This window comes from Penicillium pulvis (genome assembly GCF_028828015.1).
Source record: "Penicillium pulvis strain IBT 33274 chromosome Unknown contig_23_segment0_segment0, whole genome shotgun sequence".
NCBI classification, from domain to species: Eukaryota; Fungi; Ascomycota; class Eurotiomycetes; order Eurotiales; family Aspergillaceae; genus Penicillium; species Penicillium pulvis.
This window is the reverse complement of record NW_026643075.1, coordinates 1,351,761-1,369,051: the sequence shown is the minus strand read 5'-3', so window position 1 is coordinate 1,369,051 and position 17,291 is coordinate 1,351,761. Positions and strand designations below refer to the sequence as shown.

Sequence of the window (17,291 nt, the reverse complement as noted above, 5' to 3'; positions counted from 1 at the left end):
ATTTCAATTTTCATTGAAAGATGTTGCTTAAAAACTGGCTGGTCATTGCGTTCTCGTGTCTCGTGGCGGCAGAGGACTGTGTAAATGCACCAGAGAGTCGAAACTGTTGGCGAGATGGGTTTGACATCGATACGGACTATACCGACCCAACAAATGTTCCAACGGGAAAGCTAGTGGAGGTATGTTTGGACCCTATTGAAACACTAGTCACTAGGATCATAATGGTTTCATATAGTACGACCTCGTTGTGACACAGCAGATCATCACACCCGATGGGTATGAGAGACTCGGAACGGTATTCAATGGTGCGTGAACCACACGTAAGAAACTCATAACAACCAAATTGATCAATATCTAGGTCAATACCCGGGTCCCACGATTGACGCAGATTGGGGCGACACACTTCGTAAGGCACGGTCGTTTCTCCTTTCAAATCCCACACTAATGACCCGGTCTCATTTAGGGATCACCGTCCGGAATAATCTGACCAATAATGACAATGGAACTGCCGTACATTGGCATGGTCTCCGGTTATTTGAGACCAACTGGCTCGATGGCGTTCCTGGTGTCACACAATGCCCGATTCGAGTAAGGCTCTTTAATTCCTAGCGAACCGCCTGTGTTGATAATTCCCTAGCCTGGTGAAGCTCAGGTCTATGAATTCAAGCCGACCCAATATGGAACATCGTGGTATCACTCCCACTTTAGTTTGCAGTGTAGGTCAATCAGAAAGTCCTTACCTTGCACTCTACTGACAGATTCCGATAGATTCAAATGGCTTGCATGGTAGTATTTAATATCTATGAAACCCTCATGTTCATAAAGTAACAGTATCACAGGACCGATTCATATCCGTGGTCCAACAAGTGCAAACTGGGATGTCGACTTGGGTCCATGGACCTTGACAGACTGGTATCACGATGATGCCTTCACTCTGAACTGGATCTCGCTGGCTGGTCAATTGGCACCTTTTCCCAAGTCAACGCTGCTAAATGGCAAGGGAGTATACGAGTGTGATTCTGGTGGAGACAGTCGTTGTACGGGGAAACAAGATTACTTCGAGCAGACCTTCAAGACCGGCACAATCTATAAGTTCGGACTTATCAACACAGCCACGCTGCTAACCTATACGTTCTGGATCGACGGACACAATTTCACAGTCATCGCCTCTGACTTCGTTCCGATCGAGCCCTATACAACCAGCAAGTTAAATATTGGCATGGGCCAACGCTATGACATAGTCATCGAAGCGAACGCCGAATTTACCAATGGATCCAATTTTTGGATCCACGCAGAGTATTGTGCTGAAGCTGGTGTCATTGACAATACAAAAGTCGGCATTATCCGCTATGACGCAAACAATACCGCAGATCCCTTTACACCAGCACCTACAAATGACTACGAGTGCGCCGATATTCTTCCCAGCAACCTCGTCCCAGTCGTAGCCAAGAGCGTCGGTCCTAAGGCAAATACCATGGAAATCAAGGACTACCTTACTGTCGGAGAAGTCAATAAGCTACCATCGCCCTGGATTCCTGACCCACGCGTACACCTATGGACGATCAAAACAACCCCGCTATATATTGATTGGGAAGTTCCCAGCATTATAAAATTGACCGCGGGCGAAGACAGCACAGTCAACACATTATTTCCAGCACAGACCGTTCCCATCGAGCTGGACTTTGACACCGGTGAATGGGTGTATTTCGTTATCACGGCCAACTACTCCGTCGAAGATGTCGTCACACCACGCAATCTAACGCCCTCGGTACACCCAATCCACTTACATGGGCATGACTTTGCTATCTTGGCCCAAGGGCATGGCGAGTTCACTGATGATGTGAAGCCCAATGTCGTCAACCCACCGCGTCGGGACGTTATTAATGTCGATATTAATGGGTGGGCTTGGATTGCTTTCCAGATCGATAACCCTGGTGCGTGGTTGATGCATTGCCATCTGCAATTTCATTCCTCGGAGGGCATGGGATTGCAGTTTATTGAGCAACGTTCGAAGATCGGGGGTTTGGCGGAGAAAGCAGATGTCTTGGGAGAACTCTCGGATCGATGCGAGTCGTGGTCTGATTGGTATCAGTCGAAGAACATTCCCGATCATTCAATTCAGGAGGACTCGGGCATCTAATTTACTTTCTATGTTTGAATTGTACATGTGTTTACGGTATTTTAGATTCACTTTAGAAACTTTCCGATCTCATCACGAAATCGATCTATTATAGTGGAAATTTGGATTATCATGGCTGTCGGCTAGAGCACACATGTACTGGCATTGGGTCCGCTATAATCCGCATTACTCTAATCATTGGCCGAATGGGCTTCAATCCTAATACCCCGACGACTGCTCGACCTATCCAGGCAAAACTCCGACGTGGGTCAACTTGCCGTGCTATAAGACTAAATAGAGCCCCGAGCCCTTGACCTCCTTAATACATCACCAATTCACGAGAACCATACGTATTTGAGCTCAAGAAAAGAGACCCAAGAATATGGCAACTTCCTCACGAATCTTTATCTCAGCCAATCACCCGGGCACGATCGCACAAGTGAATAAAAATCCCCCGGGTTCAGCTGAAACAGCCAACCAGCTGCTCCAAAGAAATCACGACGAAAACCACATCTTCTGGCGTGCGGTAGCAGGGCACAACCATGTCGCACATTCTGTACTGACGACTCTCGCCCTAGGCGGTGGGCCAACGGAACTTCAGCGCGCCTTCGATGACGGAGTCGAGATCCAGCAACCACTCCCTGCCGCCAATCCCGAAATCATTGAACAACTCAGCAATGCAGAGGTATTTCGTGCCCATATAGGGCAGCTAGATCACTATGTGGATTTCCTCGCCTTCTTCAGCAAGCAGATCGAAGCGCACGGGTACCGATTCATTATTCAGGAATACTGTTTTAGTGACCATGAAATCGGAGAGACGATGTTCGCACAGCTTTTCGAAGGCCTATATCACCCTCTGATTCATCTTGCGCTGGGCATCGAGTTTGAGCAACCGGGTATTGTGGCTGAGGCGCTTGCCCAGGCAGCATCGCATGATTCAATGGGGTTTGAAACATACTTCAAGCGGGTTGAGGAGCATGTGCGAAGGACCATTGGGACAGGTATAGGTCCACGACCACTGATAGAGCTATTCCAGGATATATGGACAACAAAGGCACTTCGCGATGCATCACTGGGATTCGATGACGGACCTGCGAGAGTGCGTGAGGGTGTCTTAGGACGAACGGGCGAGGAGCTGGCCGCATTGGCAGCGCAATTCAGGGTTGACCAGCTTGATTCTGAAACTGTTCAGCGGCGGCTTGCGGAGTCTTTCAATGTTGCGGCGTATGTAGCGGGTGCTGCACAGCAACCGGGAAAACCTCCCAAGGTCGACTTTTTCCATTTGCACATGATCACTGCGGCGTTGGCCGTGTCTGTTATGGTGCGGGAGCAATCCTGGATTCCTCTTGCTGTGAAGGCTCGTTTAGTGGAATGGAAGGTTCGCACGGATTTGGTCTGGTACGCCGCTAGTGGTGCAGTTGAACTGCGTCTTCAAGATGCGATGGAATATCAACCCGGTCCTAGTGCTGGGATGAACTGGGCGGCACTTTATACCGCTGTGACAGCTGTACATGATGACGGACATTTGGCTAAGTTTGTGCGGGGATTGAAGCATGGCGAGGATATTTCGAGGCCTTATAACGGTGACGAAGAGGGTAGCTTTCCCATTCAAGGAGAGACCTGGTTGAAAATTGCTCAGTTAGCGTATGACAGTACTATCGACCGTCCGATTGAGAGGAAGTGGATATGGGGTGTTGGGTTCCAAGAGAACTGGGGCCTTGTGCTGGCGACGGAGTCGTAGATTTTGACTTTTTATGGCATTCTCATTCTCTTCCTGGTAATCAGTTAAATGATCGATCTTACGGATTGCTCGTCTTGCGTTCTTCTCAAAGGGCATGTTTTCCGCAGCAAGTAATGATGTGGCCCCATGGAATTTATTGCTACATGTCGACGCACGGCTCTAGATCCCCTCGAGTTGGAGCTATAAAGATAGGCTATCTAGCTTTTCATATATGGCCTGCTTGATATTGTCCTCCGCCCAACACATATCCACTGCGTTCCTCGCCAATTGGATCATCTCACTCTGACTGAATCCGCCATAAGTATACACTTTCTGCATGTTTCCATCGACCCAAACGTCATGCATGAGTGTAGGATCATCGCTATTTATGCAAAACTTTACTCCTCTCTCCCACAACCTTCGAATTTTGGGGAATAATACCTCGGTTGCGGTTCTGCGGTGGTATGCATGTGGACACAGAGTTAAGCCAATGTTTCTATCCAGAAGGCCTCTCCACAGTTGCTCATCATCTTCGGCATCAAGCCCATGATCGATCCTCTCTGCTCCATTGCCATCGCATACCTGAAATATTGCCTCGGCTATATGGGCATGTGTGTCCTTTTGTCCAAAATCACAGTGCATGGTGACATGCAGGCCATCTGCACGAGCGAGAGCGAAGCCCCCTTCAAAAAGCATTGGTGGCCTCTCATAAGCATTGCTGGCTAATCCAACGGCGTGGAATAGCCTCTTGCCACGCTTGACATTCCCCGCTGCCCAGGGCCTCGCTTCAGCATAGGCTTTCAACCCCTCCTCCACAGGCTCGTCGCGCAAGAAGCACATGATCCATTGTGAATGAACACCAAGGTTCGTCGCGGCATCCTGTTGTGCCCTCAAATATCCATCGAGGACCGCGGCGGCTGGAACTCCGCGACGAGTATGCGCCTGGATATCGAAGAATGGCTCCGTATATAGCACGTTCATACTCGCGCAACGAGAAAGATATGCCATGGCGAGGTCGTAAAAGTCGTTTTCGGTGCGCAGAACTTCGCATCCGGCAAAGTAGGCTTCCAGAAATGTTGGTATCCCAGGTTTTCGCCCATTGAGTTCGGGGCGATGATTCAATGTAATAGCGTATGATGCCTTGAGGTCTTCCAGCGTGGCATATTGAAGAGCAATTCCGTTACGGTGTGCTAACTCCCAGCGTAGTGAGGGGGTAAGAGTGCCTTCGATATGAATGTGAAGCTCAACCTTGGGGAGATTCGCGATAAAGGGACTGATAGAAAGACCATTCATGCTGGACTAGCGTGATTTATCGATTTGAATGAGACTGGGTGAACGTGGATGATGGAATGGAACGATAAATAAGTAAGTCAACTTCAAATCTCGGCTCCGGACAGTAAACAACTTCTAGTTGCTTGGAGGGATCCGTCTTGGGGTACAAGCGTCGGAAATTTCCGACACCGGAAACAATTCCTAACCTGAGGTTAGCTTATATGAACATATTGTATATGTTTTTAGAAGCTATCTAAGACTAGACCCTCAGCGCAGCGGACTTTGTTCAAGGATCAGCATGGGAAATTTCCATATTCGCCGATAACACTTGAGTGGTGCGGGGCTGGAGCCAATGGGAGTGCAAGACAAGATAAGAATAGGAAGGTCCACACGTGAATAAGAAGCAAGGGATGCCTCTGTTTTGATTTCATTCAAGCGAAATACATACAAGCCTGGCTATTAGATAGCCAATTTCTAAAGGCAGCCATGGCGGAATCAAGCACAAGTCCCGCTGTGGAACAGGCGATGGACAACACCGCAAAACACGTTTTGCGGAAGATCGACAAACGATTGGTTCCCCTCATGTTCATTACCTATATGTTGAACTTTATGGATAAGACGATCCTATCCAGCGCGTCCGTATTTGGACTCAAGGATGATACGGTAGGTCGCTTAGAGATCAAACATGAACATTCATACTGACCTTTGTAGGGATTAGTTGGCCAGCAATATAGCTGGGTTTCCTCCGTTTTCTACTTTGGTTATTTAGGGTGGTCATATCCCACGACTTTCTTGATTGCCCGCCTGCCAATTGGTAAATATTTGACAGCCAATACGCTTCTTTGGGGAGCAGTGGTGGCTCTCACTGCGGCATGCAGCAACTTCGGGGGCCTCATCACAGTCCGCTTTTTGCTGGGCATTGCCGAAGCGACAACCACACCTGCCTTCATGTTTATTACATCCACATGGTACACTCGTGATGAAATCCCTACCAGAACAGGCATATGGTTTGCTGGAAATGTATGTACTCATCACACCTATTGTTAACCTAGATATACTGACTTGAACCGTTCAGAGCATGGGTGGTATAGTTGCGAGTCTTCTCGCTTACGGACTGGGGCATATCAACGATAGCGTGGGTCCATGGAGATGGATGTTCATTGTTCTGGGCCTGTTAACATTCCTATGGGGCTTCATGGTGTGGTTCCTGCTCCCAGACTCAATTTCAAAAGCCAAATTCCTTTCCGAAGAAGAGCGTAAGCTTGCGACCAACAGAGTACTTGTTGCAGGAACAGGCACCACAGAAGAGACTGTCTGGAAGTGGGATCAGGTTGTCGAATGTCTCGTGGATCCGAAAACGTGGCTTATCTTTGGCCTGGAGCTATTGACTCAGATACCAAATGGAGGCACCCAGAACTTTTCCAACCTTGTCATTGTGTCTTTCGGCTTTACGAGCCTTCAGTCTACACTGATTAACATCCCATACTCGCTCATTACAGTTGCGACCATTATGGGTACGGGCTGGCTTGCAGGTCGGTTTCGCCAACTCAACTGCCTACTAATCATTGCCGTCGTTATCCCCTGCGTGATCGGCAGTGCAATCATCTACTCCCGCGCTCATGTTGTTCTGGGCGTCCAACTCTTCGGTTACTTCTTGCTTTCCACTGGGTCCGCAGCAATGCCTCTCGCCCTATCGCTCGTGCAGGCCAATTACCGCGGTGTTACCAAGAAGATGACAGTGACGGCCCTGCTTTTTATGGCATACTGCGCTGGAAATATTTCGGGCCCTCAGTTCTTCCTCACTAGCGAGGCACCCACATATGGGACCGCGTTTCGCACTATCATGATTTGCTACGCCCTCACCATCGTGCTAGCATTATGTCTGCGATTCTACCTAAAATGGATGAATGACAAACGTGTGCGCTTGGAAGGATTCCAAGGAAGCGCTGGAAATGCGGGCGCCGTTGGGGGCGGGAAGTTGCTGGACGGGGACAATAATCCCCAAAATGTGGGCGACATGGTGACTCAGGTCCGGCTAGTATCTGATGATTATGAGGATATCACGGACTGGAAGACTCCAGGTTTCAGATACCGATATTAGATGCATAAGGAGGATGGACAATATATGTCTTTAGAGGGCAATTCATCCACATTTGATTGATAAGATATTTCCATCGAGTACGAATTTCTCAAGGTCCCACGTTATTTTTTAGTTATTATTCTATCTGGGTGGTCTATTTGTGGATAACCTTGGAAGTAATGCGTCCTAGATTATTGAAATACATGCCAGGCGTAGACGTCCAAATCAGCAATGTCGAGAAAGTCTGTGGAAAGCTTTGGGTGCTTTGTTCGTTTCACCCGAACATCTCAGAGGTGATTGACTTTTTTGTTTCGCGCCCACAAAATGTTCAACATCAACCTGGCCACATGCCTTTCCCTTGCTTAACCGCAGCGGCTGCAATTGAATGGCATTGAGGACATTATGATCCTTGACCCTTAGGGGCCTTGGTTTTCGCTTTGTTGATTACGGGGCTGAGCCGTGATTACCATTTTTCTTTGTACATTCCAGTCTCCTTATATCTCTTAACACTAAGTGTGCAAGGTATCGCCGATCGTCCCCGATATAGCACCATCACCTTTTTCCTAAATCACCAAAGAATATCTTAGGTGTATCGAGCTCGATGATCGATCTCGCCTTGGCCTTCATACGAGCGGGAGTAGGCACCCCCACAAAAGATTGCCAGCGTCGCAAATGAGCGCAATCTGGAGCGACAGAATGAATTTGTCCGCATTCATATTGCAAGGTGCGCCACTGATTGTGAATGTGAGTTACACAGTCTCCCAAAAGAAGAATATTGTGAGCATGCTCTGAACGGGCAATATGGCTCTTGATGGGGGCATTTGCATTCTAAAATGCTACTTTTCGTAACCCCTTTCAACATACAATCTAAAAGTCGGTGTCCGAATACTTTAGACTAAACTCAGCTGATAGCTCAGTCGGCCGGATCTGCAACAGATGTAGCCGCGGGCTTTGCCCCACTATCACTGGGTGTAGAGACACGGGGATCAATCAGCTGGTCTGCATCGACCATTCTGCTTTAGGGTCCAAAGGTGTTTACCGGCGCTTTGTCCCGAAACGGCATTTTGCCGACATCGACCACATTTGACTCACCTGGAATTCTCGTCAAGTCCGCATGGGACTTTGCGGCTCTTTTGGCCGATATCAAAGGAGTTGACTCCCAAGGTCCCGTCACATTTGAGTTAGAGGGCTTACTAGTTAATTGCACAAATTTTCTAGAGGCTAGTTGGGTCTACTTCCCCATCGGAGTTGCCGACAAAGTGTGGTTTTGATCTATCTTACTGGAGTTCATGGGAGTTTACGAAAATATAAATCATAAATCGAAAGTAAATTGGGCTGCAGTCTCCAATCCAAAGTGGGCCGGCTGATGGGTTCTATATGTTTTCAGCTGGTCTTGACGCCATTTGGAAATAGAAACACTGGGAACCACCATTATTGCGGACACCAAGATTCAAAGCGCACACCTCTCTCCTGACTCAATAAAGAACTGACTAAACTCATCAGAGCCACCAAAAAAAAATAAAAAAACTTGAAACGCCCTTGAACCAAACAATGGCCTTAGCGGGGTATCGCTATGCATTATTGGGACACTGGATCCTTATAATCTACATGCCTTGGCTCTTCTCGCATGGACGGACATGAGCATGCATGCCGCATAGACTCCTAAGTATGTTCCCGTGACAACAATTTGGAATCATATAGGGGAGCTCCGAAGGCCGCCATACCCCTTGGGAGGTACAGAGATGGCAAGCCTCGTGGTCTAGGATTTGTGGTTCATCGCTTTGATAACAGCAAGCTACTGCAAATTATGATTTTATACGAGAAGATCTTACCCTCTCGGGCAGTTCCCGAAAAAGCGCGATGGAGAAGATGGGAACGGTTTTGCCTCGCGATTACTTCGGAGTAATCTGATTTGTGGATCCACGGTCGACAGACTACATCAGGTTCCAGATTTTTCCAGAGAAGAATTTCTATCAGTCCACCATGTGGACCCATTTCCCCCTGGAAGGTCTGATTGGACCCTGAACTCCTGAAGAATAATATCAAGATATTCGAATGCTGTCTTGTTTCCCTCTGCCGAACTTGTTTCATTAGGGCATGGGAAATACTGCCGACCCAAGTTACTGCGCGCTGTTTTTCCATGTTGTTTCCCTCAGTCATAATCCTAGGTACCAAATACAGTCCCTGGCCACTTTTCAATTGCAATCGCGCAACGAATGCACGGTAATTTGGTTTTAATGTGCTGCATGCATTCTCAGTCTGCGATTGGCCAAGAACATGTAAATTACAAAGTGGTGGGTATCACATACCGCATTCCACACGTGATGCTTCATGGCCACAGTAGACGTGCCTTAGCTACGGCCGATCGGGTATTTTGTCCATTCTGAAGCTCTCGTTTCCTCCTTATACACGTTCGATCGATCTGTATCGCTTGCCGGTAGGTTCCATGGAAATCCCTTGGTGGAAAATCCAATCCACAGGATGGGCTTGGCAAAGCGCTAAAAGTGCCAGACAATGGCAAGACGGGACAAATTTTTTCCTAGCGCTTTGCATCTTATCTCCCAGGTTCTACACTAGATTATGTCGGCTGCGCCACAAATTGACCATTTGTGGTCGGGTCTAAACGCGCCTGTGGACACATTCCCCACCGGACACACTCGTGTCGAGTCCGAGGTTGTTGATCGGCTTTTTAGTCGCGGGTTGGGCTCCCTGGCGTCAGGATTGGAATTCCAAGATCCTGGGACTATATACGAGATACAATTGCACTGCAAATTATGACGTGTCAGCAAATTTTCCGATGCCCCTGTCAGTGAAACGACGCTTTCGAGGCTAAAGTTTAGCGTTATTTAAGCTTTGGACTTGATTTCCCCGTTATACGTCTGGACGAAGGGGTCATTGATTGGCGCGGGTTTCTTCTTAGTGACCAAGCCACATGTCAATTTGGATTGGAGGAACACCACGTGGCGCACAGTACTGTGACTAGACACCGTCGAGCTGAACCATTGAGGAACTGGTCCAGTGGGGCTTTTCATACGGAATCCGGCTCGAGTCCGACTTTTGATCGGGCCGGACAAGACCGTTGCCACAATTCCCACTGGCAGTCTTCTGTACACCAAGGCTGGTTTATGTATACTGATACTGCTGGGCCTGGAACTGCCCAGGAGCTATGGATCTGTGGTACAAACCAGACTAAGCTTATTATTGCCAAAATTTCTATGAACACCTCGGTTATTCATGCCTGAGACATGTAGATTGCCAGTGGTGGAAGTAGCAAGATTGCTCGTAACGCCACACAAGTACATTGTTAGAACTTGTTTTTCTCTTTCCATGTCTAGTAGACCGAGTAGTCATATATAATCCACGTCCCCTAGTGCGATTTAATGGAACTTTGATTCCTTCATAGACCGCCTCTGAGCCTTTGCAGCTGGCACTAGAGTCGTGTGATTGTTCATCCAGGTGTAACACCTATCCGTTCTGCTTGCCTTTATAGGCTTGTCAAGATGCGTCTTCTGTCTCTCTTGGGACTTGCCGGTCTAGCTGCTGCAACCAGCACCGGCGTTCCGACAACCACGGCTACGTCCACTTCCACGTCAAGTTCTACCTCTACCTCAACTTCTCCCAGTGGGTTTCAATCAATCTTGACAGAAGTATTGGAGTTTTATCAACTAATTCGGAGGCAGCTTCCACAACCGTTGTTGCTGTTGCAATCGATGGCAGTGCCCAATTCACGGCTATTGGCGACGCAATTGTGTACGCCCAGAGCCATGGAATTCCAACAGTAACCGTCTCTGCAGGCACCTATACCCAGGCAGTTACCATCTCAGCAACCCCGACAATTACTGTCATCGGTCAAAGCAGCAATGAAGACGACTACTCCCAGAACGAGGTTACCATAACCAACGCCGGTACTGTCTTGACTGTGAATAACAATGTCCAGCAAGTGGTCTTCAAGAACATCAATTTTTCGAATACTGGCGCATCCTATGGTGCGATGGTTCTGAAAGGAAACAAATATGCTTTCTATGATTGCCAAATTGTTTCGACAGGAACGCTGGGAATTACTGCAAGTGTTGGCCTCGGTGTTATTGCCGACTCTTACATCGAGGCCCTTGACAAGATCATCTACGGAGCCGCGAGTATTTATGTCTACAACACCGAGATCGTTCCTGTTGACAGTTCTGCAATTGTGGCCTACATGAAGGGCACTACCTCCACTTCATCGATACTCTATAACTCGACGGTTGTCTTCGACCATGTCACAGTGGCCCAGAAGTCGGGGGCATCCAACAGCAACGTCTTTTTAGCCTCTGCAAATGGCGCTGGAACCGTTGTTGTTTACCGAAACTCCGTGTTGGGTAGTTTGTTTGCTGCCTCTGGTGTTCATGTTGACACCACTACCCAAGATGGTGAAAACCTTTTCGCAGAGTACTCCGACACTGGGGCAGGAGCCTATTCAAGCAATGTTGCCACTCGATCAAAATATGTCTCTCTCTTGGATGCATCTGAGTTGTCGAAATACAGCGTCGCTGCTGTCTTTGCTGCCGCCTACCCGACCTATGCTTCCTCGGATACCACCTGGGTTGACTCTTCCGTCTTGGCCGCCATCGAGAGCGCAGATGTGGTCACGACAACTTCAATTGCTTCAGCTGCCACCTCCGCCACAGCTTCGGCTTCTGCAACCACCGGAACATCTTCCGCTACCACCACGTCCGCCGCTGACGCCACATCCACATATGTGGTGGATGCAACCTCGGGCCCTTATAAGAACATCACCGCTGCTATTGCGGCCCTTCCGAGTGACGGAAAAGAGTACACAATTTACGTCAAGAGCGGCACATACACAGAGCAGATTTCTATCACTCGCACTGGAAAGACCATTCTCCGTGGTGAAACTACATTTGTGAACGACTATACCCAAAACACCGTCACTATTGAGTATTCAAATGGAGTACTGACCAGCGCTGGTGAAGATGAGACCACTCCAGTCATCAACGCCAAGAACAGTGATGGCAAGGGATTGGCTATCTACAATATCAATTTCAGGAACACGTATCCTCAAACCTCCAACACGGCTGCTCTCGCTGCTGATTTCTACGGCACAGTTCAGGCATACGGCTGCTCTTTTATTGGATACCAGGATACTCTTCTTGCCAATAAAGGCACTCAAGTGTTCTCGAACTGTTACGTTGAAGGCTCCATCGACTATATTTGGGGATTCTCGACCGCATTCTTTTATCAGTCCGTCATCGCCGCTAATACCGCGGGCGCAAGTATCGCTGCTATGAGTCGTTCTTCAGCTACTGCTACTGGCGGTTACGTGTTCGATAACTGTGTTGTTACCTATACGTCTACCTACGGAACTACCTATCAGGACACCTGGCTCGGAAGACCTTATTCCGAATACAGTATCGTTGTTTACATGAACTCTTACCTGGACAAGCATATCAACCCTGCTGGCTGGCACATTTGGTCAACAAGCTCACCTCAAACCGACTATGTGACTTTCGGAGAATACAACAACACTGGTCCGAGCAGCTGGTCTAGTAGCCGTGCATCTTTTGCCACAAACTTGACTGAGACCGAGGCTGAGGCTTACACATTGTCCAACTGGATTGGTGATACCTCTTGGCTCGATATGGATGCTTATAGCTACGTCCCATCCTATGATCTGACTGGAGGGGCCAGTGCTACGGCTACGTCCACTGCATCTAGTACTACGTCGACCTCAACTTCCACCTCTACAGCAGTCGCTACCTGGACTCACCCCACGAGCGGTACCACTCCTCCCACTGGTGCTATCCTAGTCAGTGTTGGTGGAACCATTGATGGCTCCTATAGCAACTTGACTGATGCTCTAGCGTCGCTTCCCGACGATACCACGACTCAAGTGATCTTCATGTATGCTGGAACTTACGACGAGCAAGTCCCTTCCATTGACAGAGACGGCCCTGTTATGATAATCGGATATACCACTGGAAATCCTGGTCAGAGCTATGCTGATAACGAGGTTACCATCACCTTCTCTCGTGGTCTTTCCGTCTCTCCTTTGCCAACTGGTCACTCTGATGCCGAAACCGCAACTGTCGCTACTGCTTCGACCAAAATCGCATTCTACAATGTGAACATCATCAATTCGGACAATCTTGATGGTTCGGAATCATCTTACGTGACTCTGGCTGCCTCAATTTATGGAAACCACATCGCATTCTACGGTAAGTGTCTGAGTGATTATCTTCTGTTGGGCTTTGCTAATAATTCATTATCCAAAAGCCGTCTACTTCCAGGGTTGGCAAGATACTCTCCTCACTGGAAGCACCACTGGCTACCAGTATTACGAATCTTCGTACATTGAGGGTGCAATTGACTTCATTTGGGGTTATTCCAAGGCCTACTTCAAGGGCTGCACAATCGGAGCCAAACGGGCCAAGTCGGCAATCACAGCACAGAGCAGAGCCTCATCCAGTGCGATCGGAGGATACATCTTTGACCAGACTTTGTTCACTGCCGCAGCCGATGCTACTGTTGATCTGACGGAGACTGTGTATCTTGGTCGCCCTTACTCCAAGTATGCTCTTGTCGTGATCAAGAACTCCTATATGACTGATGTTATCAATCCCTCTGGATGGAAGGTTTGGTCGACTACAGACCCTCGTACCGATTATGTTACATTCGCTGAGTTCAACAACTCGGGCCCTGGAAATTGGGAAAACAACGAGGCTGCCCGTGAGGCTTTCGGTTATGCCACTCTTCTCACAGAGGACAGTTACTCTCTGGAAAGTGTGATGGATTCCACAGACTGGATTGATATGACATACTGGGACTCTATCGATACCCCCACCTCCGTCTCGGGGGCATCGACAACTACTGCCACTGCCACATCCTCTGCTACTGCGACTGCGACTGCGGCATACGATGGGACAACACCACCCAGTGGAGCCTACATTGTCTCAAAGACCAGCCTTGGAAACAATACAACTACATACGATACCATTCAGAGCGCCCTTAATGCCATTCCGACTTCATCCAAGATCACCCCCACCATTTTCATTTACCCTGGAACTTATGAGGAACAGCTTGTCATCAGCAAGTCTGGAACTGTGGTTTTGGTTGGCTATTCGGAATCCACTTACGATTACTCAAGCAATCAGGTCACCATTCAGTACAATAAGGGTGTCGACACTCAAGCAGATGAGTCCAACTCGGACAGTGCAACGGTTTACGCTACTGGAAACTACTTTGAGGTGTGTTCCGCTAGATTGATTTCCTTCTTATGACACTAGTAATGTTGACATGATTTATAGGCCATCAACATCAACTTCGTCAACAATAATGGCACGGAAAAGGATGTCGCATCTCTGGGCTTTGCTGTGAAGTCAAGCAAGTATGCCAGTCTCTATGGTAAGTCACATGATACATGTTTCTATTCATCCTGAGGCAATCCTGACATTAGTAATAGGCTGCCAAGTTACAGGTAACCAGGATGCCCTGTTGATCAATGGCTACTTGTGGATGTCGAATGGATATGTGGAGGGAAATATCGATATGATTTGGGGAAGTGGAGCTGGTTATTTCTTGAACACAACAATCTCGCCAAATGAGGACGATATCAACCTCACCGCTGACAAGCGCGCTACGGATACAACCGCTGGAGGCTTTGTCTTCGATCAATGCACCATCATACCCTCGACTGGTGCAGGAACTATGTCCAAGATCTCTCTTGGACGGCCTTGGAATTCATACGCTCGAGTTGCTTATATCGACTCTTACCTTGACTCCTGTGTTGAGTCTGCCGGCTGGGAGGAATGGTCTTCTTCCAGCCCACAAACCGATGGTGTCACCTTTGCAGAATATGGTAACATTGGTCCGGGTTCGAGCACTTCGGGCCGTGCTTCGTTTGCCACACAGCTTAATGATACCGGTGTCGTTCAGTTTGAACTGGATAGCTTTTTCGCCACAACATCTTGGATTGATCTGACGCACGTTGATGGTGAACCTTTCGTTGCAGGTACCGCATCGACTGCCACGTCGGCTACTGCTACTGCCACCTCCACAGCCAGTTCCTCTGTGTCAAGCTCTGTTTCCACGGAGACTGTTACTAGTACAATCGATATTGTGGCGACCACCACTTCAAACATTCTGTCCACAGTCACACCAACTGACAAGACTTCGACCGTCAAGTCCACCGTCACCCTGACGATTACACCTGATGTTGTTTCCAAGACCACAACAGCAAAGTCAACTATCACTACCACGGAGACTGTTACTAGTACAATCGATATTGTGGCGACCACCACTTCAAACATTCTGTCCACAGTCACACCAACTGACAAGACTTCGACCGTCAAGTCCACCGTCACCCTGACGATTACACCTGATGTTGTTTCCAAGACCACAACAGCAAAGTCAACTATCACTACCACGGAGACTGTGACCAAGCCGACGACAACATCCACAAAGACCTCGGTTGTGACAGTTGACGTGGGCTCAACAGTTACACCCGATGCAAAGACAGTTACCACGACTGATAAATCCACAACCACGGATACTGTGACTGTCACTGGAAAGGCCACTACGACAACTGTGAAGAGCACGCTGACCACAACCTCGACAATTACTGCTGAGGCTTCCACTAAGACCGTCACAGATACCGCGACGATCACTAGTGTGAAGACCACAAGCGCCGAGGCTGGGAAAACAACTTCTACCATATATGTGACCGTCGGCACTGGAGGCACAACGACCATCAGTACGAAGGCAACAACCTCAACTGTTACTTCCACTTCCACCAAGACAACCACCAAGACTGTGACAACAACAGTGAGCTGTGATGCTGCCACAAAGAAGATGAAGCGTGATCTTCTCCCGCGGGATGTCACTGATGTAGTGACTGTCTATGTCACGGATGTCGATGTCGTCACAAAGACTGCAACCACAACATTGCCAGTCATCACTGACTACATTACTTCAGTCACCACAAAGACCACATCGGTCGATGCCTCTACTGTTACGGCAACTGTCACATCCCTGGCTACTAAAATTTCAAGTACCACAATCCCAGCCGTGACCTCGATCATTACCACGGTCGAGACGACTTCGGTGGGTAAGACCACCACTCTGAAGGCATCCACCGTCACCAGCACCGTTACAAGTGCAGTGGAAAAAACCTCGACAGTGACCGCGCCTGGTGAAACTGCGACAACTACGAGTGTCAAGACGACAACAGTGAAGAGCACGCTTTCGCTCCCTGCCTCTACCAAGACCACCACTAAGACGACAACCATCAAGAGCACCACCACTCTTCCCGCCACTACAAGCACCGTGATCAAGACATCCACAGTGACGAACAGTCCCTCAGTCACTATCACAGAGCGTGCTACTTCTACAACCACCAAGGTTGTCAGCACGACGTCGACTCATACTGTGACTGCGACAAAGACGGCCAAGTGCTCCTGATTGAGATTTCTCAATCAAGGGTTCTTGACTGATTTCCTGTTCCTGATTCTTATAGTCATAATTTCCATGATTGTGTTTCTTATGATATGTATAGCTCTCTATAATGTCTAAATCTTTGCATAAAATATATTGATTTTTTGTTCTATCATTGTGCAAATCATATCCCCCGGATACGAATCAATTTTAGTCAAATCTCGTCTGTTAATCAGCAAGAGGTCGAGCAAAGGCCGGAGAATAATCCAATGAAAGTATCATTTCCAATGCATGAATTGTGTCATCCCTTTTCATCATATCCTAACCGAGCCTAAGGTCTTTGCGGACAATTTAGGCCATCTTTGCGTAGATCATCTTCCAAAGTTCTGTTCTCTTATAGCTCTCGTAATTGCCCACATTATTGTATCTCGGGTTGTTCCTTTCACCATTTGACATGGTAATAGAAGGTATGGAAATTGCACCCCATAGAGAGACGAAAAGCTCAAGACTGAAGTTCCTTTTTCTTGATGGGACATTCCCTCCTTTTGATACCTTAAACAAATTAGAGTAGAAGCCCTCTAGTGTTGCTTTTTGAACGCTGGGATGTGGGGATCTTGGAGGGAAATGCGTCGACTGGGGGTGGTTCTATTATAGTCATCGCTCGGACCCCTGGG

The 17,291-nt window shown here is 48.2% G+C and overlaps 5 protein-coding genes across 5 annotated transcripts; 4 read left to right on the top strand and 1 right to left on the bottom strand.

Annotated features, from left to right (window-relative positions):
- Positions 1 to 20: 20 nt before the first annotated feature.
- Positions 21 to 2,140, top strand: tpcJ (oxidoreductase tpcJ; the record flags this gene model as incomplete). Its single annotated transcript, XM_057064308.1, has 7 exons — positions 21 to 179; positions 236 to 305; positions 359 to 406; positions 464 to 588; positions 638 to 716; positions 769 to 786; positions 840 to 2,140. 7 exons carry the CDS (start codon positions 21 to 23, stop codon positions 2,138 to 2,140), a joined length of 1,800 nt encoding a protein of 599 aa, XP_056922051.1.
- Positions 2,141 to 2,501: 361 nt separating this feature from the next.
- On the top strand, positions 2,502 to 3,860 carry tpcI (questin oxygenase tpcI; the record flags this gene model as incomplete). Its single annotated transcript, XM_057064307.1, has 1 exon — positions 2,502 to 3,860. One exon carries the CDS (start codon positions 2,502 to 2,504, stop codon positions 3,858 to 3,860), a length of 1,359 nt encoding a protein of 452 aa, XP_056922050.1.
- A 180-nt stretch (positions 3,861 to 4,040) lies between these two features.
- Positions 4,041 to 5,132, bottom strand: N7503_004759 (adenosine deaminase family protein; the record flags this gene model as incomplete). Its single annotated transcript, XM_057064306.1, has 1 exon — positions 4,041 to 5,132. One exon carries the CDS (start codon positions 5,130 to 5,132, stop codon positions 4,041 to 4,043), a length of 1,092 nt encoding a protein of 363 aa, XP_056922049.1.
- A 447-nt stretch (positions 5,133 to 5,579) lies between these two features.
- Positions 5,580 to 7,212, top strand: N7503_004758 (uncharacterized protein; the record flags this gene model as incomplete). Its single annotated transcript, XM_057064305.1, has 3 exons — positions 5,580 to 5,774; positions 5,823 to 6,131; positions 6,187 to 7,212. Coding segments are annotated over 3 exons (1,530 nt in total), but the record flags the coding sequence as incomplete, so codon positions are not given.
- A 3,479-nt stretch (positions 7,213 to 10,691) lies between these two features.
- On the top strand, positions 10,692 to 16,644 carry N7503_004757 (putative pectin methylesterase; the record flags this gene model as incomplete). Its single annotated transcript, XM_057064304.1, has 5 exons — positions 10,692 to 10,812; positions 10,872 to 13,403; positions 13,462 to 14,432; positions 14,493 to 14,589; positions 14,648 to 16,644. The coding sequence occupies 5 exons, from the start codon at positions 10,692 to 10,694 to the stop codon at positions 16,642 to 16,644; spliced, it is 5,718 nt and encodes a 1,905-aa protein (XP_056922047.1).
- Between the last annotated feature and the right edge of the window lie 647 nt (positions 16,645 to 17,291).